A 27,329-nucleotide genomic window follows, 5' to 3' on the forward strand; every position below is an offset into this window, starting at 1 on the left:
CCACTCGTGTCTAGTCTGTTTGTCAAAGCCGAATCCCATGCACACCTGGCCAGAACCCCTCGTCCCGCCGAACAAGGGACCCCGTAAAAAATCCCAGTCCGCGGCACTTCCACATTGTAGTCCATCATTGAAGGAAGTCAGGAAAGGATTGCAAACAGGGCAGGAACCTGGAGGCAGGAGCTGATGCAGAGGCCGTGGAGGGGTGCTGCTTACTGTCTTGCTCCTCATGGCTTGCTTTATTATAGAACCCAGGACCATCAGGCCAGTGATGGTACCACCCACAATGGACTGGACCCTCCACTATCACTAATTAAAAATATGTCTTACAGTAAGATGTTATGGGAACATTTTCTTAAATTAAGATTCCCTTCTTTCAGATAACTTTAGCGTGTGTCAAGTTGATATAAAACTAACCACCACACCAAATATATAGGTATATAAAATAAGTATAGGAACCAAACATTTACTGGTAATAACTCAGAAAGAAGGGATGGAGAGTTGGCTCAGTGGTTAAGAGTACCAGTTCAATTCCCAGCACCCATGCAGCAGCCAAAACACTCATACAAAATAAACAAATCTAATAAATTTTTTTTTAGCTGGGCATGGTGGCCTCCCTACCTTTAATCTCATCATGCAGGAGGAAGAGGCAGGTGGATCTCTGTGAGTTCATGGCCAGACTGGTCTACATAGCAAGTTCTAAGCCAATTATAGTTACATGATAAAACCCTGTCTCCAAAATATAAACAAAACAAAGAAAAACACCAAACAAACACCAAGAAAAAGAAAATAAAGAAATAAATTTGTTCTAAAATAATTCTTTGATGCCGGGCGGTGGTGGCGCACGCCTTTAATCCCAGCACTTGGGAGGCAGAGGCAGGCGGATTTCTGAGTTCGAGGCCAGCCTGGTCTACAGAGTGACTTCCAGGATAGGCACGGTTACACAGAGAAACCCTATCTTGAAAAAAACAAAACAAAAACAAACAAAAAAATAAAATAATTCTTTGGTGAGTGTGTATATATACATATAATTTTACCATGTATTATATGTTTTATGCCATTAAATCTTGAGCATACACACATAAACTTATATGTTATTTATATAAATTTATTTGAGAATTTTGTACACATATATTGTTAAATTTGACCATATCTCTCCCTCCCTCCAACTGCCCATGCATCCTTTCCAGTGCTTACCTCGTTCAACTTCATGTCTTCCTCTTTTGTTTTCCAAACCCACTGAGTCCAGTCATCACTGCCTTTACTGCCTGGGTCTGAGGCTACCCACTGGAGCACAGGCAGACTTAGCTTTGGTTTTACCACCATCACCACAATTCCTTCTTCTTTTTGTTTTTGTTTTTGTTTTTCTAGACAGGGTTTCTCTGTGTAGCCCTGGCTGACCTGGAACTCACTCTTTAGACCAGGCTGGCCTCAAACTCAGAAATCTGCCTGCCTCTGCCTCCCAAGTGCTGGGATTAAAGGCATGTGCCACCACTGCTCGTCTCTCATTCCCTCTTTTATCCTACCCTTAACTGCCTCTCTCCTACTTATCTCCCCCTACGTTCATGTCACATGTATTCATTCTATCAGCTCCTCCCATTAAGACCTCTTCCCTCTCCCTTCCAGACGCAGGGAGGAATTGTTAAATCTGTGGGACATTAAGATTAAGAAGTAAAAAGAGGGTGGTGTTAGGGATGAGAGAAAATTCAGGAATAAGAGGGAAATTATGAGGTATGGCCGAGGAGCATGTTGAAGAGAAAGTCTTACAGCAAGCTGAGTGGAGAAACAAAAACAGCAGCCCTGAAACCTAATTAAGCAATAAGCAAACCAAAGCAAAACCAGCATGAGACATGTCTGCCAGAACAGAGGCCAAATAACAGAAGATAAGGAATTAAAAGAGTGCCTGAGTACAGTTCCAGTTTGTGTATGTACACGCTTACTTTCTAGAGTCTATACAGAATATTTCTGTATTCACAAATCAGCAGGACTGTAGTTCATGAATACTCTGTTATCATGTTGGAGATTTTGTTCTCTTTGAAATTCAGCTTTCATCAGCATTTGTTGAAGATTTATTCAACAAGGATCTTGGTTGATTGGGTTAGTGCTAACTTTTTATCTATCAGAAACTGTTTATATAACATGAAGAGTTATCATACACTAAAATTTAGAAGAACTATAAAATAGTCTATAGTGCGAAGTTTTATAGATAATGTTGATATCATCTTACTTTCCATTCTATTATTTTAAATATTTTATATTGTATATGTTACATATAATGTAAAGAAGTAATATTGTGTGGTAGTTGAATCAAAGCTTCAGTGTTGCTTTCTAAATACTCTCTGGCCTTGGGAAATAATTTTCATTTGAGTTGAACAGTAGTTCAAAACTTTCTTCTTTGGAGGCTGGACAGATAACTTGGAAGTTTAAGAGCATTTGCTGTTCTTGCATAGGACCAGAGTTTGTTTCCCAGCACTCAGTGCTGGGCAGTTCATGACTACCTGTAACTCTGGCTTCAGGGGATCTGACACTGTTCATGGCACACACACAGACTCTTTTATACAGAAATTTAAACATAAAATCTTAAAACCCAAAACTGTCTGCTGTACATAGCATCTGGTTGTCCTATGGTGGAAGCCCTCTAGGGATGTCTGGATTTTCATGTTACCAGTTTGCAAAATATTTCCAGTAGGTTATTTTTCACTTACCCAGCGGTCTAATGTTGTAGGGAATTATTTTACTTTTATTAGTTGCTTTAGAAAGGACAGCTTGTGGAAGCGTGTGCAGTTACTGGAGTGTGCTTTCTGCAGTCACAGCGATCGTGTTATATCTCCTGATGCCTATTGTGAGTGCGAGTGAAGTGCTTGGACCCTTGTGCCTTATGCTACTCATGGGAACTGTCCACTGTCAGATTGTGTCGACTCAGATAACAAGGCCATTAGGAAACAATGGAAATCGGAGAAGAAGGTAAGGTGAGAGCTCGCCTGGAGTGGTGCGCTTTCTGTTTTGTTGCATATTTGATTGAAATGAGAGTGTTTGATGCTAAGAACTTATCAGTGTTTAGTTTCATGTGACCTTTTTTACATAGCACAGTAGATTTAAAAGGAAAATTACTACTTTTCCTTAGCATATATTTTCAATAATGGTTTTGGAAAGCATTCTCTGGCTGGAGTGTATTAGTAGTGTAGGGCACTTGCCTCTTATAAGCATGTGCAAGACCCTAGCTAGGGTCAGTCTGTACCATCCTTAAAAAAGAGAGACGAGAGCAGGGCAAAGTGGAAGGGAAAGGGAGATAGTGTGGTGATACATACCTTTAATCTCAACCCTTGGAAGACAGAAGCAGGTGCGTTCAAGGCCAACCTGGTCTATACAGTGTTCCAGGACAGCCAGACTATACATTCAGAGACCTTGTCTCACCAAAAATCAATCAACCAAAACAACAACAACAAAAAAACCCAAACCACCACCACCACCACTAACATCAGAACTCTGTAATATTTGTGAAAATTCACTATAGATAAAGGATTTCTGTACACTGGGTTAGAACTACCAACACTTTGCCCTCCTTTTCCAAAGTGTGTAATTGAGACCTGTCCTCATAGTATATACTGTGTTCTAGCCCATGGAAAGATAGGACAGGAGGATTGCTTCACTTTCAGACCAGTGTGGTCTATGTAATGAGTTCCAGGCCATCATGATTTACATAGCAAGATCCTGTCTCAAAAACAGCAGCCCCAAGCCAAACTTAAGTAAAAAGTATATAATTGATTTCTTTGACTTGCTTAGTTAGATATTAATTCTGTTAAGCTTCTCTTGATTGTGTGGTGTATGTGGTATTTGGAGTATTAAAAGTTTTCTTAGTAGGCTCAGTGTTTATTTTCCAAAAGTGTTTTTCTCTTTCCTCAGATTATTTCTAGATTTGTTTACCTAAGCAACTAATAAATAAGACACTGGCATTTGGGTCAGTGAAGTTCAACACAGTTATTTTTTCAATGTTAATTTCAAAGCATTGCTTTTAAATTGAGATTCCTTATAAATTTAGTATTTTCTAAGGAAACTGGTCATCGTATTGTGTCTCATTGGGATTTATAGGCAGTGTCTATAACATAGTCAGGTCAGTCATTTAACCAAGTAGAATGTCAGTGAAAGATGATGGGTGCTATTACCGGTTGCTTACTGATCAAATGAGCTATAGAGGTAGATAGCCAGTGTAGAGAATGTGATCTGTGTCTGGTGTGGAAGGCGCCTGGAGCGGCTCATGGATACATGTTGATACTCTTTTCTAGTCCTGTTCTGGACAGCAGTGCCATTTTTTTCAATGGCTGATCAAAAAAAGAACACAGGACTTTGATCTTGAGTCTGTTTTGTCCTTAAATCAGAAATGTCTTATAGTCATTTGTCCTTGGTGTATAAAGCTAACTATGTTTGATTTCAGGAAATAGTCTGTCAGCATAATTTTCTGAAGAGATACTATGGGCATATTACCAATATCTATAATTATTGAAATATTTTTTGTAGAAAATTACGAAAGACTGTAAATGGTGATGGGAACCGAGACAATGGACATAACTCCCCTGATAAAGTCAGAGCAGTAGAAACTCTGGAGTCTGCATCCAGTGTTGGTGGTTTTTGGGGGACTCTCTTTGGCAACAGGTGGGAGTCTTATATTGGACTTTTTACTTGATTTTTTATTCTCCTTAGGATTTGCAGGGTCTGTAACATAATTGTGCCATAGATGTAAATGGAGTGAGCTTAGTATTATAGTCCTGTGATTTTTAAGGGCTCTAGGAAGACTTGCATACTGAAAATATTATCTCCAATATCTTTCATGTTATCTATAAAACCTCATAATCTACTCTCAACATTTATTGCATTGATTTTAATGGCTTTAAGGCCACAATTGCAAAAAGCCCTCTGAAAAGTTACAGGTCTTAGCTAGCATTTTGACAGAAAGGAGGATTTTAAAAAAAAGATTGGCTTCTTAGAGCTGATGCCCATGAGGAATGAGATTTGGCAAGGAGCCTGGTGTTGGTGGCCATAGGATAGACAAACAGATGCATTAAAGACAAACTATAACTCATTTGTAATTATGCAGGTTGTTAGAGTATCAGTGTGATGACTCAGGCACTTTCCCCCCCTATATTAACGATGGCGAATGAAAAAATAAAGCTCTTTTTTGAAGGTGAAGTATGTTCATATGTTGTTCTAAAGATGCATTTACTGGCCTGGGTGAAGTGTTTGAGTTATGCTGGATATTGTGTGGTCCATGTCCTAGGTGATTATCCTAGTCAGACAGGGAGTAGTAGTAACGTGAGTCTCAGGGAAGAGAACTCGCTCTGGATTGTTGCATTCTGGGATGTAGCTTAGCAGACGTTTACATAGCTTAGCAGATGGAATGCATTCTGGGGTAAAGTAGTCTGGACTTTGAAGCATAGTTAGTGTTTAAGATAGCCAGTAGAAGAGAGCAGGCACTGTGAGGTGCGTTGATGGACAGTGTGAGATAGGAGTGGGCGTTACACTGGAGAGGTAAGAGTGAGTGAATATTCTATTCTTGAATACCCTTTTGAATTTTCTAGACTTTCAGAGTAATAGACTGTACTCAATAGAAGAAAGTGATTTCATGAAAGATATTGTTCTAATAAAAGTAATTAGTAACTTTTTTTCTTTTTTAAAAAATAGGATTAAAAGGGTGAAATTAGTATCTAACAAAGGGACTGAAACTGACAATGACTCAGGCTGTTTCCATCCTATCATTAAGAAGAGACAGGGTCGACCAGAGCTCAGAATGTGGCAAGCAAGAGAGAAAGCGAAGGTTTCGGATGGAGAAAAGTGCCGTAGGGTAAGATCTAGATGGGCCTAACAGGATCTTTTTTTGTCCTAGGTAAAATTTTTCTGTTCTGAGACTGTGTTAGAGACACAAACTAGATACCTGTAGGTGTAAGTTTGTCAACAAACCGTAAGTAAGTAAAGCCACTGTTAAGAACAAGGAAACATTGCAAGCAGACTGGAACTTATGCTCTAAGATGAGAACAGACTGGTTCCGCCTACTCAGCAGCCTTTGTGGTGGGTGGGCAGGTTGGAAGGACACAGAACAATATAGAGGGACCTTGTTTTTTCTAGAGGCAGTGATTAGTTTAGTAAGAGTTTGGGAAACTTCTAGGTCCAGTGGAGATGGTTAGTTCTATGTCTAAAACTACACTTTTTTTGTAGTTTTGAAACATTTTCTTCTTGAGCTGACATATTTAATCTAATACTTATTAAGGTTTATTTCTAGATTTAAAATTGTTTTTAAAATATAGTATTTTTTATTTATTCTTTGAAGATGTGACGTGAGTATACAGTGTATTTTGAGTATATCTAACTCCCTCCCCATTCACTGAACATTCTCATCCCCCATCTTTCCCTTCTAGCTAAATAAAATCTTCATCATTCCCCTCCCCCTTCTTCTTTTGTAACCCACCGAGTCCGTTTAGTTCTACCAATATGAACATGGGTGTAGGGCCGTTCTCTACCATATGGGTAACATACCAGGACCAACACCTAAAGAAAGCAGACTCTTCTTCCCCAGCAGCCATCATTTGCCAGAAGCTCTTCAGCCAGAGACAGGGCCCTGGGGATCCCTCGTGCACACGCGCTGGAGTGTTGGCTGCCACAGCTGTTGTGAGTTATCAGTGTAGTGGTCCTGTCATGTCAGAAGACACTGTTTCACAAGCAGTTTCCTCTGACCTCTGGCTCTTAGACTCTTTCTTCCCTCTCTTCAGTAATGTTCCTTGAGCCTTGAGGAGAGGGTAGTGTATTATAGGTGTTCCATTTATGATGTACATTCCATAGATACTTACTCTGCACTTTGACCAGTTGTGAATCGATATTAACAGATGTCCATTGGAAAAAGAAGCTTTTCTGATAAGGCCTGACAGCTGCACTCATCTAGGGTACAAAGATAAATATCTAGAAAGCAATTTGATACTGCTTCTACTTAGCAAAATAATAATTGTATGTTTACCTCTAGGGCCTATGAGCTCCCCAACTATGGAACAGGTATATAGTGCCAGGAAAGAGTTCTATTCCGTGGAATGGGCTTTAAATTTAATCAGAAAGCAGTAGGTTACTCCAATAACATGCCCACATTGCACCAATAGGCAACTCTTGTAAGAGCAGTTGTTATTACAGGGCTCACAGTTGGGTAGAAGTCACTGTTGATGACTCTTCTTTCTTGGAAGCATATCTAACATCTTCTGGCACTATGAGCTAGCCAGCAAGGAATAAGCTTCCAGGAGTACCAGCTTGATTTCACCAAGTCCTGGGACCAAAGTGTGTTTTTTCTTTAGTAGTAGGGTCCACTCTAGTGTGCAACTAAGAGTAGTAGCAATAGCATGTATTGTTTTGGGGATCTTTGGGGAGGCTCCCCCTACCTCCCAGCAACTTGAAGGGAGGTATGTCAAACCTGAGCACTTTGATGAGAACCCTGGGCTTCTAGGAAGTGTATGAATATCCTCATGATGAATGGGTAACTGTTTAATCTCAGGCAGATCAGCAAATCTGGTTAATATTTTAAGATGCTTATAAAAGGTTTCCATATACCTTTCTCACACATCCTTAGAGATATTTATCCCTCATCCCATTCCTCCTCTGTTGTACTCTCCTGGTATTCTGTCATTCATTAAGCCATCATTGCATTTAGGCAGTGTTTTAAGTGCCTCACAAGTACAAACTGACTTCCTTGTCTACAACAGCCCCTCAAGGTAGGTACTTTCTGTTACCATGACTTTTCAGATGAGGAAAATGAGCCTCAAGAGAGGTAATAAATTGGCCCAAGGCTACATAGCTAGTAAGCAGATGTGGTTCAGACATAGAGCTGACCTGAGCCTGTGTTGTAGCTGTCCTCACGGTGCCTCAGTGTTTGGACTGCTGAGTTTGAGTTTCAAGTGCACTGTTGTTTTTTTAATTTTGAAATTTTTGAAAAATGTTGAGATCAAGTGATATGTAGACTTGCTAGTTTGGGTTTCATTTCCTTTCATCTCTTGGTAACTTTTCTGTGAATTTTACTTAAATGGGTAACTTTCTGGAGTGTTTTGTGCTGTCCATTTGAGCTACTGTTGTTCTCTTTGTAGGAGGCTTATAGGCGTTTGGGTAATGGAATTTCAGATGATCTGTCAAGTGAGGAGGATGGTGAAGCACGGACACAGATGATATTATTGCGTAGGAGTGTGGAAGGGGCATCAAGTGACAATGGTTGTGAAGTTAAGAATAGAAAATCAATACTTTCAAGGCACCTAAATTCTCAGGTAATTTTCATTTTTGTCTACAAAAGCATGGAAGGTAACTCCCAAATAGCAAGATATTTACATGCTTTCTGTTGTTTGTTGGTTTGATTTTGGCAGGTAAAGAAAACCACAACAAGGTGGTGTCATATAGTTCGGGATTCAGATAGTCTGGCTGAATCGGAATTTGAGTCAGCAGCCTTGAGCCAGGTAAAGCAGCCTGTGGCAAGAGCAGCATTTGAGGGTCTTCTTGTGTACAATGGCTTTATCTATTGCTTTCTTTTGGTTCTCTGACGTTTTATAGTTTGCTTTCAGTTCTGTTGGCTCAATTTGAGATGATTGCTCCCTTCTGGGAAGGAAGTGAGTTTTTGTAGTTTTTTCTCTAATCTTCAAAGTATCAAGGTGGGCTAGATAGATGTCTGAGTTGACACTCACTGCTTTTTAGAGGCCCTGGTTTGATTCCTAGCACCCACTGGTAGCTCACGACCATTTATAACTCCAATTCCAAGGATCTGTTGCCCCCATTTGATCTCTGTGGGCATCAGGGCACCAGACATGCATGCATTACATATACATATTGTAGGCAAAACACTTATACATATAAATAAATCTTTAGAAAAAAAATCGCTCAGAAGGTGATTGCTTTGGGCATAAAATGTCTCAGTTGGTAAGATGCTTGCCTCATAAGCATGGGACCTGAATTTAATCTTCAGAATCTATGTTAAAAAGAAAAGGCTGGTCATGGTGGCAAGTGCTTGTAATGCCAGCAAAAGGGAGGCAAAGATAGTTGGATTTCTGGGGCTCTGGTCACACATGCAGGCACACTCTCTCTCTCTCTCTCTCTCTTTCTCTCTCTCTCTCTCTCTCTTTCTCTCTCTCTCTCTCTCACACACACACACACACACAGAAGGAGGAGAGGAGAGAGAATGAGAGTGACTCAGTTTTTAATTTTTAAAAAAGATTTATGTGTATGAGTATTCTGTTGGTATGTATGACTTTGCACCATGCAGATGTCATAAGAAAGTATCAGATCCCTTGGAGCTAGAGTTAGGAGCTGCCACATGGGTCCTGGGGATCCAGCCTGCATCCTCTCTGCAAGAACAAGTGCACTTCATCATTAAGCCATCTCTCCAGCCAGGCTCCTAAGTGATGTGGTTACTTACTACTCACTTTAGCTGGGTGTGGTGGTACACGCCTTTAATCCCAGCAGAGGCAGTTGGATCTCTGTGAGTTCAAGGCCAACTTGGTCTACATAGTGAGTTTCAGGGCAGCCAGGGTTATAAAGAGAAACCCTGGCTCCAAAAACCAACCAAAAAACCACCACCACCAAAACCAAAACGTATTAGGCATATGGAGTTTTATCTTAGTTGGGGTTGATTCTCTGAAGACAGACTTTAGCACAGGGACCTCTGGAGGACAGGAACAGTAAAGAGTCTGCTTGTAAGGGTGCAGGACATATTTGGACACATTTCAGTTAGGTGAGCATGGTGTGTGGCAACTGGGGTCATGGGAAAAGTTTTATATTCCTGTATGTACTGCTGGGGTATTGCACCATCTCTGCTTTTCTGTGACTGGTTATCTTTGAACATGTTTGGACTGGGACCTGGATAAAACCTGCTCTTTTGTCAAGCTCACAGTGTCTCAAAGGCTTAGCCAGGACATCTGGCTGCAGTGTACTTACATATAATAAATAAATAAATCTTTAAAAAAAACAACAAAAAAAATAAGTCAGAGTTCTACAAATGAACAGAACTGATAGCATGCACCCATGCATGGATACATACGTGCGTGCGTGCGTGCGTGCGTGCGTGCGTGCGTGTGTGTGTGTGTGTGTGTGTGTGTGTGTGTGTGTGTGTGATATAGAGGATTTATTGGGCTAGCCTACATGCTGTGGTTTGAACAGTCCATCAATGACTGTTCTTGACAGAAAGGCTGATAATCTGGTGGTTGTTCAGTCTACATTTCTGGATGTATCAGCAGTTCCAGTTTGGTGCTGGATCTGAAGGATTGTTGGAGGGCTTTGGGTCTTCAATTTGTATTTGAATCCTGAAGGAGTTAGATTTAAGATCAGCTGCAGCAACAGGATAGATGAACTTGAAAGTGAGAATTAAGGCAAACAGGCAAAAGTAAAGCTCTTTTTCTTCCATGTCCCTTTACCTGGGCTGCCATCAGATAGTGTGGCCCAGATTTAGCATAGGCCTTCCTGCTTTAAATACGGGAGTGCCTCCAGCATGGGCTTTAGTCGATTCCACAGGTAAGTCAAGCTGACAGCCAAGGTTAGTCAGCATGTCGGGGTCATTGGTGTTCGACCATTTAAACATTTAAACATGCAATATCATGTTTATTATATGAAACCTTGGGACTTATCAAGTACACGATGATTAATTTATGAAAACTTGCCAGCAAATACCGTGAATACTTTGTTTTGTGTTTTATGTATAACTGTTACGTATTTTCTCCTTTTTGTTTTACTTTAAAGGGTTCTAGGTCTGGTATGAGTGGTGGCTCTCGGAGCCTTAACTTGTCAAGAAGAGACTCAGAAAGCACCCGACATGACTCAGAGACCGAGGATATGTTATGGGATGACCTTCTCCATGGCCCAGAGTGCCGGTCATCTGTCACCAGTGACAGTGAGGGGGCTCATGTAAATACCCTTCATTCAGGGACCAAACGTGACCCCAAAGAAGATGTTTTTCAGCAGGTACATGAAGACAATGATTAAAATCGTGTGCTAGTTACTGTTTGCCAAGTTGACAAAAACTACAGTCCCCCAGAAGAGGGAACCTCCAATTGAGGAATTGCCTTGATCAGATTGGCCTGTGGGTTTGTCTGTGGGATTTTCTCTTGATTGATCCTTGATGTGGAAGGTTTCTGTGAGCTGTGCCATCCCTAGGCAGGTAGGCCTGGGTTATATAAGAAAAAGGTGTCTGAGCAAGCTGGTAAACAGCATTCCTCTGGGGTTTCTGTTTCAGTTCCTGCCTTGAGTTCCCATCCTAACTTTCGTCAGTGATAGGCTGTGATTTGGGAGTTTTAACATGAGATAAACCCTTCATTTTCCAAGTTGGTTTTTGTCAGTGTTTTACCATGGCAACAGAAACAGAACTAAAGCAGATAGTTGATACTTACTCCAAACCTAGCATTTGTCAGCCACGGTATCATGTTACTGAACTTGGCAGCTGTCTTAAAAGGGCACTGTTGTCACCCCAGTTTAGGATGGGGAAGTTTGGCATAGCTTGTAAGAAAGGAGAACTTGCAAAGACTCTGTGGTTGCCTTGACCTCAGTTTCTCTCCCTGATGCTTTGCTCATTTTCCTTTCTCCAAGTGGCATTGCTAGATTGATGCTGCTTTATGATTTCTTAAACTTCATGTTTCATAAAAATTATGCAGAAATGGCATTGCTTGTGCCTCTGGTAAGCACAAATCAAGTGACACTGATCTCAGGTTTAGTCTAGAATCACAGATTTCTTAGAAGATATTTGACTTATTCTACATTTGTAGAATTTTTTAAATCATCTGTTACATGCTAAAACAGTTTTAGGAATACTGTGAAGAAGCTAGTGTGATGCATGACAAGAGTAAGCATCCTTAGATGGCCAGTGCACCTCTGCTGAAGCTGGTACCTGTGTGTCCCCAGTGATGGTGGGTAGAAAGGTTGGCAGTCTTTTGGGTGGCTAGTAATTCTTTAGTTTTTATTCTTTTGCCTATTTCCATACCACCTTGCAAGTAGCAGTGGGTAGGTTTTTTGATCAGCTTACCCATGAAGTCATGGTTGGGGCTAACGTTTGTGCTGCTTCTCTTTGCTCTAACACAGTTTCATTTTGTTATTCCTTACCTGCTTTCTGCATGTGTGCTCTGACTCAGCTGCTGTCCTGCTGCTGTTGGAAGCACAGCCTCTGTGTGCCTCTGCACCTTTGCTTTTGGGTTTGGTCCTTTCCATTCTTTCAGGCAGGTCTTGGCTGGAGTGCTGGGTTCCTTTTGGAATCCTTTGCTGTGACTCCTCAAGCGCTCTTCTCTCCTCAGCTTGCTGTCCAGTGACTTTAATTATGTTTCCATTAGTAGTCTCTAAGCACATAGGTAGCAAGGCCGCGTGTCCTTTTGCCCTGTAGCTCAGTCTAGCCTGACATTTGCTATATATATATACATATATATATGTATATATATATATATATATGTATATAGCCCAATTTGATCCCAAACTTTACTAGTCTCCTGCATCAGCCTCCAGAATACCAAGATTACATGTGCTGCTGTGATGTGCCCTGTTCTTCAAGCAAGTTCTGCATCAGGCACTTCATAAGTATTTGCCGGATACACTAAAATCAATAAATGTATTGATTTCATTGATATCAGTGAAATCAATAAATGGTTGGCATCTTTACAAAGTCTACCATACGTTCCTGTTCTAGAATCATCACTTTAGTTTGTGGATACAATGATAGTGATGATACAGTCTCTTGATTTCAGAGCAAAGTTGGCTCAAGGTTGTGGTGAGGAACACTTGGAGAAAAGGCACTTGAGGTGACACTTGTCAGTAGGACAGGCTCAGCAGAGGAGTTGGGAGAGGGGGCTGTTGTCATGGTGACCATCAATTCTGGCTTTGGATCATCAATGCTTTTCCATGACCTTAAGGCTCAAAAACATCCCAATTGTTTATGTAGCCTCTAAGACTTTAGGCCCTCTTTCCCCCTCACTTCCTGCTCCTCCCAGTGTGGTCTGTGCTTCTAGAGGTCCTTTCCTTAATACCATGCCCTTCATACCTTCAGAGAAGCAGTGACCTTGTATATCTTGGATCCTAGCTTTGCAGATGAGAGCACCACACAAGTGGTTCTGAGTGATGGATAGGTTTTGAGATAGAGAATAAATGTAGAATGAAACTGAATGCTGGAGTCTGGGAGCGGGAGAGAAGAGCTAATTGAGGAAAGATGGAGTGGATGGGAACAGTTTATATCTTTCTTTCTTTCCAGAACCATTTATTCTGGCTTCAGAATTCAAGTCCTGCCTCTGAGCGAGTTAGTGCAATAATCTGGGAAGGAAACGAATGCAAAAAGATGGATATGTCTGTGTTAGAGATAAGCGGCATCATCATGAGCAGGGTAAGAGTGCGCTCTGACCTCACAGAGCACCTATTCATTGATGAAGACTTGTTCACCATCAGCTTGACACAGACTAAAGACCATTGAAAGGAGGACTCAGAAGTTGAGAAATGCCTCCATGAAATCAGGCAGCAGGCAAGCTTATAGGGCATTTTCTTAATTAGTGACTGATGGGGGAGAGCCCAGCCCATTGTGGGTGAGACCATGTGCTGGATTCTGTAACAACACAGGCCGAGTGAGCTATGAGGAACAAGCTAGTAAGCAGTACTCCTCCATAGCCTCTGCATCAACTCCTGCCTCCAGGTTCCTGTCTTGTTTGAGTTCCTGTCCTGACTTCCCTCAGTGAGGAACTGTTTCCTGGAAGTGTAAGCTACAGTAATCCTTCTCCTCCCCAAGTCAATTTAAGTCATGGTATTTTATCACAGCAATAGTGACCCTAACTAAAACAACTTTGTACTTTGTACCATCAGATGCTCAGGTTTGCCCTGCAGCTGTTCCATAGACTGAATCATAAGTCTGTCCACATGGCCCCTGCTTTGGTGCTGGGGATTGAATCCAGGGCTCCCACATGCTTAGCCCTCAGGCCAAGCCTAGTCTTCCTGTCTTCTTATTTGTATTTGCTTTAAGAGTTATCTTTAGGACTGGTGAGATGGCTCAGTGGGTAAGAGCACTGACTGCTCTTCCAAAGGTCCTGAGTTCAAATCCCAGCAACCACATGGTGGCTCACAACCATCTGTAATGAGATCTAACGCCCTCTTCTGGTGTGTCTGAAGATAGCTACAGTGTACTCACATACATCAAATAAATAAATAAATACATCTTTAAAAAAAAAGACTTAAAAAAGAGTCATCTTTAATATTCTAAGTGGTATTTGATAAATACTTTTGGTAGCTCCCTTTTCCTGTGTAGTACTGACGGAGGTTTTCAATTGGGTTGCAGGTCAATGCATATGAGCAAGGTGTTGGCTATCAGATGCTGGGGAATGGAGTCACCATTGGCTTAGCACTTTTCCCGTTTTTATATCGACTTTTCCGGGAGAAGAGCTTTGACCAACTAAAGTCCATCTCAGCAGAGGAGGTTCTGACCCTCTTCTGTGGTGCGCCGCCCGTCACACCTGTTGTTATTTTGTCTATAATTAATTTTTTTGAAAGATTGTGTCTTACGTGGATGTTTTTTTTCATGATGTGTGTGGCAGAGAGAACATATAAGCAGGTGAGTGAACAGGCAGCATTTGTCACCTCTGCATCTATTTGCCACTCTATTGATGTAGTTCTTATCTCTTTGAGACTTGTGCATTTAATGTTCATGTGGTTGACTATTTGAAAAACACATTATAATCTGAAATCTTTAAAAATATTTAACTGTTCTTCCTGTTCTTTGGCAGTTTCATATGTGTATTATTTTGATCAATGCACCCCTGTCACCCTCTCCTGCCTGTCCTCCTACTCCTGCAGAACCCTCTCTTCTTCTCATCAGGGCTCCTTTCTGTTTTATGTTTTTCTAAACAACCCCATGAGGTTGCTCACACGAGTTTGGGTGTGGGGTTATTAGCTGGAGCAAAACAACTCGGCACACCACAGATGAAGAACAACCTATCCCTGGGATTCATCCTGTGCTGGTCTTATGCAGCTCTGAGTGCAGCAGCTGTGTCATGTGAAATTTTCTGAAGCCTGTATGTAGAACCAAGTGGTGTAGGTTGCTGACTGCTCTCCACCGGGACTTGAGATTTTATCTGTAGCATACACAGTGGCAAGGTCATAATGTTTTTGTAATAAAAAGGCCAAGTAAAGAAGTGGACTGAAGTCTGGTGAGTTATGGACTGAGGATTTACTATGTTGGGGATATGTAACAAGGAATATAATTTCTGAATGGAAATTTAATTCTAGAGTCAGATAGAATTATGTGTAAACATTAGAGGCTGTGAATGTTGAGGATTCATTCAAAGTTCCAAAGGGTATTCCTTGCATGCATTGAGAATGTGCCATATTTGGAAGAAGTGCTTCACTGTGGGATGAACTTTGAAGTGAACACTGCTGTTCTGAGGAACCACTGGATAAGATTTTGATTTTGTTTAACACTTTAAATATCCCAGGAGTACTATTGATGGTTATTGAATATGTACCTAGACACATGTATATTTTATTTTGTGATGTTCTTAATTTCCTTTAGAGATTTTTATTTGCAAAACTCTTCAGCCATATTACTTCTGCCAGGAAGGCCAGAAAATATGAAATACCTCATTTCAGACTTAAAAAGGTGGAGAACATTAAAATATGGTTATCGCTGCGCTCCTATCTAAAGGTGAGCAGTTTCGATTAACTGGTATATTATGTTGATGATTCTGGCTAGAGTTGCAAAGTAGGCAGGGATTTCTGGTCACTGGAAAATGATTCAGTGGCTGAACAACTTTTGGATGCCATGTGAGACATGGTATACTGAGAAGATAGTAGTGGTAGATATGTAATGGTGGAGGGAAAAAAACGGTTGCCTAGGACAGAGAGGTATGGATCTAATGCTTTTCTCACTGGGAAAGATCTTAGCTGAAAATATGTTAATGAATCAACCTCTTAATTTGAAAAATATGGCTGTTAGTGTTTCAGATTGATACCTAAATAAAATGTGTTAAAATGCTAAATCAGATTTCTTCTTTATTTTCACATGAATGTACTACAACTCAAAGCTAATGATGTGAAGCTGCTGTCTGACCATATCCTAAAACATTAACATATGTCTTCCTTCATAGAGACGGGGTCCACAGCGCTCAGTGGACGTGGTTGTGTCGTCTGTCTTCTTACTGACACTTTCAATTGCTTTCATTTGTTGTGCACAGGTAAAGTTTCATATCTCTTTTAATGGAAGGGAGTATTCTAGGCAGTGTCCACTTGGTTTTATAGCAAGTTGTGGTGCGCTCAAGTGTGTTTTAAATGTGTCTCCATTCCTTTTACTTATTTTGGATACCTGTTATATATATTATCTTTTTGATGTCCTTGACAATTCTGATGTTCAAAATTAGTTAAGATGGCAGTTTTTGACTGGAAAGCTGTCATAGTCTGATAGTTGTAAGTAGGGATTCACCCACATGCTTTCTTCAGCATTGTTAGCACTCTATTATTCATTTACTGTTCATCTGCTTACCTAGTGGAGTACAGATCTGCTATCTGCTTGTTTTGAGGTCTAAATTGTTCCACGTTTGAGTGGTGTGGACCCTCTTGTGGGTTGTGTCCTGTTGCTAGCCCCCTTTATCTTCTTTTAAAAGCATTTTAAAATTCTTTCCTCATTGTAAGAAGTTACAGGCTTGCTGGACATGGTGGCACATGCCTTAATCTCAGCACTTGGGAGGCAGAGGCAAGTTTGATACCAGCCCGGTCTACAAAGTGAGTTCCAGGGCAGCCGGGGCTGCACAGAGAAACCCTGTCTCCAAAAAAAAAAACAAAAACAAAAACAAAAACAAAAACAAAAAACAAAAACAAAACAAAACAAAACAAAAAAAACAAAAAAAACAAAAAACAAAAAAGAAGTTACATGCTCACCACACGTCTTCCCATTTGAGTGTTAACTGTAGTGGTCAGAGAACAGACTTGACTGTTTTCAGTCCTTTGACATTGATAGAGCTTCCTTTATTGTCTGGCATTGCTGCCGCTTTTTTAAAATTTGCCTTTAGCACTTTGGATGTGTTTGCTATTGCTGAGGCCAATGTTCTCTGGTGGTGTAATTGCATCGCACAAGTCACAGGACCAGTTTGGGTTGCTTTTGCCCATGATGGAAGTGTACTTAAACCTATCACAATTGTGAAGTTGTTTGTTGCCAAGGTTTGCTTGTTTGCTTGAGACACAATATCATGATTTAACCCAGGATAGCCCCAAATGGTGGCAGATGTCTATAACCCCAGCAGTTGAAAGAGGAAGGCAGAAGGGTCAGGAGTTCAGAGAGGCTATCCTTAACTATATATAGTTACATATATAGCCTGGGTTGTGTGGGTCCCAAGGATTGAGGTGGGGTCCCCAGGCCTAGTGGCATGTAAGCTGTCCTGCCAGTCCTGGGTTACCTGTTTCTTATCCAACCTCACAGTCTTAGTTTGGCAGTGCCTTACTTATTTAAATGTACAATAATTGCTATTACTACAAATGCTGTAGCTTCCTGTTCAGCTTACCTGTTTTTCTTTTCTGTCCATCATTATCTTTTTACTAATTCCATTTAGTCTTCTGTTTATGTATATATTTGTTAATAAATTTGTTAATTTGTCTGAGTGGTGACCTCAGGAATGAGCTAAGTGTGAAGTCTAATGAAATGGTTGGTTTAGTATAGTCTAATTTATAGCTTCCTTGATAATGACAAGGTTTTTTTAAAAAAAAAAAAAAAGACTTATTTTATGTATATGAGTGTTTGTATATCACTTCTGGAGTCACAGAGAGGGCATTGGATCCCTTGGAACTGGAATTATAGACAATGGTGAGCTACTCTGTGGTGCTGTGAATTGAAGCCCTGTCCTCTTAAAGAGCACCATTATAAGATCTCAACCATTACAAGATCTTAGTACACTTTATTTCATTGACCTGTTCCTTTGTGAATTAAAACTTATACATATTTAAGACCCAAGGTATAATCATTACATTTTGTAGCTGGCTACTTCTCAGACATATCCATTGCTCCTCGTCTGTCCCCAAGACAGTCTCTGGCCTCCCTGAGTCACTTCTTTTAGTATTCAGTCTGTGCTGCTGTGCTGTGGATGAGTTCTTTCCCAGTTTGCTCATTTGAAATGTCTTTTTTCTTTTAATTTTTTAGCCAGGGTCTCATGTAGTCCTAGATGGCTTCTAGTTCACTATGTAGACAGGGATGCTTATGAACTTCTGGTCTTTCTGCCTCTACTCCCCGAGTGCTGGGATTATAGATGGGTGTCCTACTACCGCTTGCTTATTGTTTGCTGGGAATAGAGCCGTAGGTTGCCTGCTAGTTGTTTGCGTTTTCTTTTTAGTACTTTTGGGATTCTGTTACCCATTTCTTTGTCTTCTTTGAGACAGGATCTCATTATTTAGTCCTTGCTGGTCTGAAACTCTCTCTACAGGTTAGGCTGATCTTGAACTCACAGAGATCCACCTGCCTCTGATTATAGGCTTTTGCCACCATACTCTGTTGTCTTTGTATTTCCATATTTTATCTTGTGAAGTTGTTGTTAGTCTCAGTGTTGCTTTATAAATAACCCTTTTCTCTGGCTTAAGGGTTAGTGGTTCTGTTCTGTAGGCTGTGATTTGTGCATCTGAAGGACCATCTTTCTGAAGGGCTCAGTAGCTGCTGCCTGTTGGGACTTTGCTCATCCTGGTGATAGCTACTTGACCATGGTGACCCTACCCAGACTAGGCTAAAGAGCTTTGCTCTTTAAGAACTCAGGGTTAAGAAGCTGAGATATTGGTGACAGTTTTGGAGAAGAAGGGTCCTTGCAGCCAAGGGTATCATTTCAAACCAAGGCTGGCGTTAGTCAGGAGGGGAGAGAAGAAAGTGGCAGCTGCTTGGTGACTTCCTGCATATTACAAGGTTGGCATTTGGCTTTCTAAAGAGTTCTTTATAGAGTTTCTCAATAAGTATCTAACTTTCTTGGGCTTTCTTGAGTGAAGTTCTTTACTTTTAAGTCAGTAAGTTTTCAAGTAAAACCTTAAGACACATAGTAGGCCCTCAGTACAGCCTTGGTCCCATGCTGTTATCTGAATCCTAAAATGGAATAGAGCCAGGCCTTCAGGGCTCTACTCAGACTGGCTTGAGGCCTTAGGCAGGTGAAGTTAGAGCAGCAGTGGTCACCTTGTGCCTGTGAACACTGGTGACTCAGGGAGCTGGAATTCCTTGGAGACCCTTGCCATCTTTCATGAACAGGAAAAAATATAGGAAACTTGAAGAAATACATAATGGCTAATTAAGTAAATAATACCTCATGAACATTCAGCTCCTCTCCTTTGAAGAAACTGTAGATTGCTAGTAATGTTTTAAAATTGACACACGGGGCTAGTGAGATGGCTCAGTGGGTAAGAGCACTGACTGCTCTTCCGAAGGTCATGAGTTCAAATCCCAGCAACCACCTGGTGGCTCACAACCACCCATAATGAGATCTGACACCCTCTTCTGGTGTGTCTGAAGACAGCTACAGTGTACTTATTTATAACAGTAAATAAATCTTTGGGCTGAAGCAAGCAGGGGTTGACTGGAGCAAGTAGAGGTCCTAAGTCAATTCCCAACAACCAGATGAAGGCTCATGGCTATCTGTACGGCTACAGTGTGTACTCACATACATAAAATAAATAAATAAATCTTTAAAAAAAATAAAAAATAAAATTGACACAGGAATAATTCAGTGATATTAAGACAACTATTGAGAGTGGGTGGAGAAACACCCTCATAGAGGCAAAGGGGAGGGGGGAGAGAGAGGATGGGAAGGGGAGTGGTGGAGGGGCAACTGAGAAGGGGCATATCATTTGAGATGTAAATGAATAAAATGATTAATACAACAAAAGACAACTCTTGAACTTTTTCTTGGTCCTTTGGCAGGTTCTTCAAGGTCATAAGACCTTCCTGAATGATGCCTACAACTGGGAGTTCTTGATCTGGGAAACAGCATTGCTGCTTTTCTTGCTTCGCCTGGCCTCCCTGGGGTCAGAAACCAACAAGAAATACAGCAATGTTTCCATCCTACTCACTGAACAGGTATTGGTGGGGCCATCGCGTGCTGGAGTGTGGGACTGGGGCTGAGTCATTAACCGTGACTCGCATCTTCTGCCACTCTGTAATCTAAAATGAGTGTGACACCTCTGTCTTCTGCCTAGGACTGGGAGAGTGAGTTGCTAATGGCTGAGAGTAATTTGCTATACTATAGAGGTGTTTTGTTGTTGTTGTTTTTGTTAATAAGGGGACATGTAAATACATACTAAGGTTGACAGATGTTTTTTGTGAATATGGACTGATAATAATGCATTTTCTATGGTTTTTTGGTTTTTTTTGGGGGGGTGGGTTTCAAGACACGGTTTCTCTGTGTAGCTTTGGCTGTCCTGGAACTCACTCTGTAGACCAGGCTGGCCTCGAACTCAGAAATCCACCTGCCTCTGCCTCCCAAGTGCTGGGATTAAAGGCATTCGCCACCACTGCCCAGTGCATTTTTTATGTTTTGATTTTAAGTTCAAGTTTTTCATAAACATCAAGTAGACACACCTGGGATAATATGTTTTTTTTTATTATTATTATTTTTGGCCTTAGAGTCATAGTGAATAATTGTTTCTATAAGGGGAAAATAAAGAATTAATAAGTTAAAACACGGGCAGTGGTGGCGCACACCTTTAATCCCAGCACTTGGGAGGCAGAGGCGGGCGGATTTCTGAGTTCGAGGCCAGCCTGGTCTACAGAGTGAGTTCCAGGATAGCCAGGGCTATACAGAGAAACCCTGTCTCGAAAAACCAAAAAAAAAAAAAAAAGTTAAAACAGTATCTTTTTCCTCTATTCATAAATGCTTCTTGAAGATACTACATTACTTGGGGGAGGTCGGTAAGAGGAAGACATGGTATTTGAGGTATCAAGGAATTTGTATGCTCATTATGTTGCGACTAGAATTTTTTATTATTTTGATAAATTGTTTTATCAGTGGTTGTTTTATTTTTTCTAAGTAGCATTTCTTTACCACATAGGTAAATGATGGGCAAGAGGTCATGTTCCAGAGACATATTTTACTAGAAAAGATAATCCTTAAAAATCTGCCAGGTTTTATGCAATGAGTATATTTTTTTTTCTGTAAAATTTACCTTACTTTTTTCTCTTTCTCTTAGATTAATTTATATCTTAAAATGGAAAAAAAGCCAAATAAGAAAGAACAGCTCACTCTAGTAAACAATGTATTAAAGCTGTCCACAAAGTTGTTAAAGGTAAGCGGGCCCCACCTGCACTCTACAGTGTGAGTCAGTCAGTTCTTAGAAGTACAAAGGGCAGATGAAGTCCTGGCTGGACAGGCCAGAGCTGTCAGAAGCTTCCAGAAGCAGGGTAGGGAGAGTGGCTTCCATTACCATGCTGGGCTACCTAGTCAGAAAGAGAACTTGTCTCTTCTGGAGGAGTGGAAGATCACTGGCTTATTCTTGAGGTTACCCTGAGGGCTGTGATCTGATCATGGAAGAACAGACCTCTGCTGGCCCATGGACAGGGTTTTGTCTGGGTGGTAGTGCTTAGACCTGCTGAGGGGCCATCAGCATGGCCAAGCTTCCTGATTGTGTCATCCCCACACATCCCAGGGTGGGGATGATGCTGGAGGTACAGATGTTCAAGCCTTCACTCTCTGCGCCACGACTGGCTCTTCTCCTCAGCCCTGTTCTCAGAGGCACTAACATCACTAGTGCCACTGGGCCTGAGGAGCTGCTGCTTGTCTCACTCACTGTGGCTGCTTAGGCTGGAGGTCCAAGGCTCTGGAAGTCTTCAGAAAGCTGCCTTCATGCTGAGCCCAAGGCCTTCAACCTTGTCATCATTGACCTCTGAGGGCTATGGTTGCTAGGTCTTTGTACCAGATATTCATCTACATAGCCAAAAGGCCAGTCTGCCTCTGTGTCCAGGGTCCCGGCTCTGGCTGCTGGCAGGCCAATGTTTTTATGCAATGTAGATACTGCTGACCAGTGCTAGGCAGTAGAGGTTCTGATCGCTGTCATGATGGGTTTGGATTAATAGGAAAGAATATTCAGCCTTATAATCTAGGGTCTGGTGGTTACTCACCTCTTTTACCTTTTTTTTTTTTTTTTTTTTTTTTTTTTTTTTTTGAGAGTTATAACTACATACACATTCACTGTGTAGGCCAGGGTAGCCTTGAACTTACAGAGACCTGCCTGTTTCTGACCCCCAGCTTCTAGGATTAAAGGTACTACTTTTTAAAAGTATTGACTTATTGCTCCCTTCCACTTTAACAAGGTTAGGCCATGGAAAGGTTGGTGAATCCTTCACAGATTTCTCTGAAAGTAGCTCTGGGATATTAAGGAAGAGCCATAAGCAGCATCCTCAAACCAGCATGAGGTAATGATGACTGCTGGGAAGCTGTAGTTCATCTCATCCTTCATCCTTGTAGGAGCTGGACACACCATTTAGACTTTATGGACTGACCATGAACCCCTTAATCTACAACATCACAAGAGTAGTCATCCTTTCTGCTGTCTCTGGAGTTATAAGCGATCTTCTAGGATTCAACATAAGAGTAAGTGTCAACACTGCTCTGTAGCTTTTGTCTTTAATACTGTGTGGGCATGGAACCAACTCTTGAGGACGTGTGACTTGGTGGTTTACATGCTTCTCAGCTTAGCTTTCCTCATTTTATAAAAGACTGAACTCTTGATCAAACGAAAAATCTAGTTTTTAATTTCATGTCAGTGGCATGGTCTGTGTGAACATGTTACTGTGACCCAGAGAAATACAGGAATGACTTGAAAACCTGCAAAACCTTATTAGTAGGTGCCACTTTTGATCTGTAAGTATTTATTTTTTCTCCTTCCATTGTCACAATTATTTATTTCTTCCTATATTTCTTTATATATATATATATATATATATATAAATATGTATATAAAATAGGTTTGAAAGTTCTTCAAAAAATTAAAAACAGATCTACCATATGACCCAGCTATTTTACTCCTGGGCACACACCCAGAGAACTCCACTTACTACCAGAGATTTTTATACCTTATGTTTATTGCTCCTTTAGTCACTATAGCAAAGAAGTGGAACAAACCTACTTGTTTATCAACAGATGGATGGATAATGAAAATCTGGTCCACATATACAATGAAATACTATTGAGCATAAGAAAAATGAAATTACAAAATCTGGAGGAAAATGGGTGAACATAGAATGTGTAATATTAAAGTAAGGTTATACAATCTCAGGAAGAAAAAAAAACTCTGCATGTTTCCTATCCTATGTGGATACTAGCCTAAAATATATACATGGCCACGTGTAGACAGGCAGACATGTGGATACAGTGTAACACACAGAAAGGAAAACAGAAGGTAGATACTAGTGATGGGGGAGAAGAATGTGAAAGGACATCAAGTTCTTCTAGTGTTAACTTTATAATGTATCTTGTGTGTATATGTGGCAGATAAGTACATAAAAGTACAACTTAGGGAACAAGAGAGATGGCTCAGCAATTAAGAACACTTGTTGCTTTTGTAGGGGACCTGGGTTCAGTTCTTGGTACCCACATGATAGTTCATAACAATCCATAACTCCAGTTTCAAGGGATCTAACACACTCTTCTGACTCTGGTCAGGCATGCATGTGGTACATGTACATACATCCAGGCAAAACACTTAACATAAAATAAAAATAAATCTTTAGAACTTAAATAATAGCAAAGGTGAAAGGTTCAAAACTATAATTGATAATGAAAGTGTATAGTCCAGTGTGACACATCACAGCTCAGGATATACACAGAATCATTGAGATGTAGATTTTGCATCCGCTAAGCTTGCTATGTAATATTTTTTATGTGCAAGTTTTTATAGTAAATTTTTAATAAAACAAGTAGTTTTTTAGTTCATAGTCATATGAATATACATCTAAATCCCATCTATTTGTCTCCTAGCTAACTGGTGTTTTTGGGGTGATTTTCTTTTCTTAGCTATGGAAAATTAAGTCCTGAGCTGAGATGTGTGCCTGGACTCTTCTGGCTGGTGTCACTGCTCCCCCACTGAGGACAAGGATGGCTCACAGAAACCAGGGGCCCCACCAGCTGGCTCACACGCATAAGCCTCTCCTCTCAGCCCAGTCTAATGAATGGAGTTCCGGCACATCCCTTCTCTGGGCACATGTGAAATACTTGCACTTTCATGGTTCTCAAGCAACGTGACTAGTCAGCAAACTAAAGCCTGCCTCACAGAGACTCGGGGCTGTTTCCTGAGTCAGAACATTTATCGTGGAGCCTCCAGTACTGTGCTAGTTATTATATTTACTGTAAATAGTCTTTTGGGTGACCATGGTAGATGCCCAAAGCATGAAGCAACTATCTTTTATTGGAAATATGCAAATGCAGTACTTTTCTATTATAGTCTTATGGATTGGGGATTTCTCTATCAAAAAGAGAGAAACTATTTTAGGTTGAATCCAAATAAAAACTTTACTAGAGAATTTCAGTTTCTAGGCTTTTTTTGCAGTAAGGGTGGAGGAATGCAATAACTTGAAACAGATTTTTGTTCACTCTTGGAGGAAATCTCATTTTGAGTTAAGCCTGTAAGTACAGTTGTTGGTGAGCCGTGCATGCTCACAAGTTTGTGGCATGCCCGTCTGATGGCACAGTCTCTGATGGTTTGCCTGCTCTGCAGCGGCATGTATCCAGCCTCTAGTGCACTTCAGGTCCTCAGTGTCTAACAATTGGCCATGCTGTGCCTCGGATGTAGCTTTACTTAGTGACCCGTCATGCATGCCTTGGTTAATGGAAACCAGCATTCTTGCTCACCAAGTTCTCTACTATGAAGAATTTCTTGAGGAAGACTGGAAGTATGAACACCTTAATGGTAAGATTTTGTAGAACTTGGTTATCTCGTGTACTACATTATCATGGGATTGGTTTTACTTTTTTTTTTTTTATGTGCATGATTGTTTCGCCTGTGTAAATACTTGTGTACCATGTGTATGTCTGGTGCCTGAGGCCAGAAAAGGGTATTGGATCCCCTGACACTGAAGTTACAGACGATTGTGAGCTGCTTGTTGGTGCTAGGAATTGAACCCGGGTCTTCTGCATGTGCTCTTAACCTCTGAGCCATCCCTCCAGCCCTGTTACACATTCTCTATGCAGGAAAATTGATGAATTTAAAGATGAACTTCCCAAGTGTACAGATTGTATAGATCTTTCTGTGTTCGAGTCCTTGCCCCTGCTAAGTGTCTCAAATTTCTCACCTGTTAAGTAAATATAATAAATACCTAAAGGGGTTGTTATTATTTAATGAGAGTGTCAGGTCCTTAGCAGTTAATTCTACTGTAAATATTATCATTATCTAATATCCTTTTAAAAATTGGATAGATTTGTAGCTGTGAAGATGTAAACAAGTATAGGTAGTGGATTAGCAAGAATACTTAGCTATCCCAAGTGCTGTGAGGGTGCTCCATTGATTTGTGCACACACATATGTGAGTGAGCCTATGCTCACATATGTTTGTATGGGGCACTGTGCATGTGTAGAGGTCAGCAAAGCAAGTCTGGGGTCCCTTATCAGTCTCTGCTGATTAATTTGAAGCAGGGTCCCCTAATCCTGGTGTTCATGTTCTTTTGACCAGGCTGGAAGCCAATCATCCTCCATCATAACCCAGACCCCCACCCCAGAGCTGACTTGATATGTGGCTACTGGGATGTAAACTCTGTTCATTATTGTGTAGAAAGTGCTCTTAACTGCTGAACCATCTTTCCAGCCTAGGAGCCGTGATTCTTGTGGGACATGTTCTGTATACCTCAGGCTTCAGCAGATGGCTCAAAGAAACCCTAGCTACCATGTTCCTAAAGGAACAGTCCTATCAAATTTAAGATTAAGTTTTACAGAGTTGAACTATAAAAAGCTGGTGCTGTTTTTAATTAGAAACTGTACAGTGAATTCTAGTACTTTACTCTGAGGGTTAGCTTGGACTACGATTTTGGTGGCGTGTAAAAAGGCTTACATTTTAGGTAGGTAAACTTACATACAAAGGCAACTATTATCTGTCAACTTTGCAATCATTTGTTGCTCATTTGCTTTTTTAATATCTAGTCACCAAAACTGAATAACAGAATACACATTTAAACCTATTTGCAGAGTTATTTTTAAGTCTGTACTACATATAAAAGAAACTTTTGCTGAATATAGGATTTTAGGCTTAAAAAAAGTAGTTGAGCCAGGCAGTGGTGGCCCGTGCCTTTAATCCCAGCACTTGGGAGGCAGAGGCAGGAGGATTTCTAAGTTTGAAGCCAACCTAGTCTTCAGAGTGACTTCCAGGACAGTCAGGGCTACACAGAGAAAGAAACTCTGTCTAGAAGAACAAAAACAAAAACAAACAAACAAAAAGTAGTTGAATGCTGAGAGTGGTGGTGCCTACCTTTTACCCAAGCACTAAGGGTGCGGGGGCGGGGGCACCTCTTAGTTTTAGGCAGGCCTCATCTACATAGTAAGCTCCCCAGTCAGCCAAATAGGAAGAGCCTGTCTCAACAATGAAAAGTTATTTCATTGCATTCTGGATTTCATTGTTTCTGACTGGAAGTGTTTAAGTTTTGTTCCTCTCAAATGAATCTGATGTTTAATTTCAACTACTTTTAAGATTTTCAGCTTTACCACTGAATTTGTGCAACTGAATTATTTGTGTTGACGTAGTTTTCTTCATATTATTTGTGTTGACGTTTGTTGGGCTTAGGAGCCTGTGGTTTATTGTTTTTGTATCATTTTATAGATCCTATTTTCACATGATCAAATTACAAAACTTTTTTGGCATTAAACAAGTTTTTTCTACATTCACTCTGACCTGTCTCCTTTTGGGACTCAAACCCATGTGTGTATTAGGTTACTTGAAGCATCCCTTAGCTCACCAACATTTATCCTTTTTCAGAATTTTTAATACTTTTTTTTTGTGATACCTCCAAGTTTTCTATCCTGTTGTGCACTAATTTGTTAATGTCATCCAGTGTAGTATTAGTTTTTGAGACAAGTTACATTGTGTAACGGAGGCTGGCCTCCAACTCCTGACCCCTTCCATCTGTCTTTAGGGATTACAGGCATGTTATAGTGTGTCTGCTCCAGCCAATATATTTTCCATCTGTAAAAGTTTGATTTTGGTCTTAGAAATTCTACATCTCTACTTAAAATATTTTCCCTCAACATAGTAAATATATTTACATATTTATATTTGCTATCTGTTTCATTTGGGCATTTGTTTTTATTGTGTTGTTTCTTTATTTATGTTTCTGTTTTCTATGCCTGATAACTTTTTATTGGCTATGAATTTTACAGTGTTGGAGAATAGGGTAT

At 40.6% G+C, this 27,329-nt stretch overlaps 1 protein-coding gene across 6 annotated transcripts in view; it reads left to right on the forward strand.

Annotated features, from left to right (window-relative positions):
• Phtf1 (putative homeodomain transcription factor 1) overlaps window positions 1-24,472 on the forward strand; it is a 41,349-nt gene extending 16,877 nt beyond the window's left edge. For 4 of the 6 annotated variants that reach the window (XM_031375056.1, XM_031375055.1, XM_031375054.1 and 1 more), the window contains 14 exons: window positions 2,805-2,961; window positions 4,513-4,647; window positions 5,674-5,833; window positions 8,106-8,279; window positions 8,376-8,465; window positions 10,735-10,956; window positions 13,220-13,348; window positions 14,288-14,560; window positions 15,518-15,649; window positions 16,092-16,178; window positions 19,880-20,035; window positions 21,145-21,240; window positions 22,419-22,544; window positions 23,967-24,472. In XM_031375056.1, coding sequence (XP_031230916.1) covers window positions 2,805-2,961; window positions 4,513-4,647; window positions 5,674-5,833; window positions 8,106-8,279; window positions 8,376-8,465; window positions 10,735-10,956; window positions 13,220-13,348; window positions 14,288-14,560; window positions 15,518-15,649; window positions 16,092-16,178; window positions 19,880-20,035; window positions 21,145-21,240; window positions 22,419-22,544; window positions 23,967-23,987 — 1,958 coding nt within the window. In that variant the 3' untranslated portion in view covers window positions 23,988-24,472. Of the gene's footprint in view, window positions 1-2,804; window positions 2,962-4,512; window positions 4,648-5,673; window positions 5,834-5,874; window positions 6,655-8,105; window positions 8,280-8,375; window positions 8,466-10,734; window positions 10,957-13,219; window positions 13,349-14,287; window positions 14,561-15,517; window positions 15,650-16,091; window positions 16,179-19,879; window positions 20,036-21,144; window positions 21,241-22,418; window positions 22,545-23,966 lie in introns of those variants that run through there. The other 2 variants (XM_031375058.1, XM_031375059.1) reach the window with 2 other exon arrangements.
• The last annotated feature ends 2,857 nt before the right edge of the window (window positions 24,473-27,329 follow it).

This window comes from Mastomys coucha, unplaced genomic scaffold (genome assembly GCF_008632895.1).
Source record: "Mastomys coucha isolate ucsf_1 unplaced genomic scaffold, UCSF_Mcou_1 pScaffold16, whole genome shotgun sequence".
Lineage (NCBI taxonomy): Eukaryota > Metazoa > Chordata > Mammalia > Rodentia > Muridae > Mastomys > Mastomys coucha.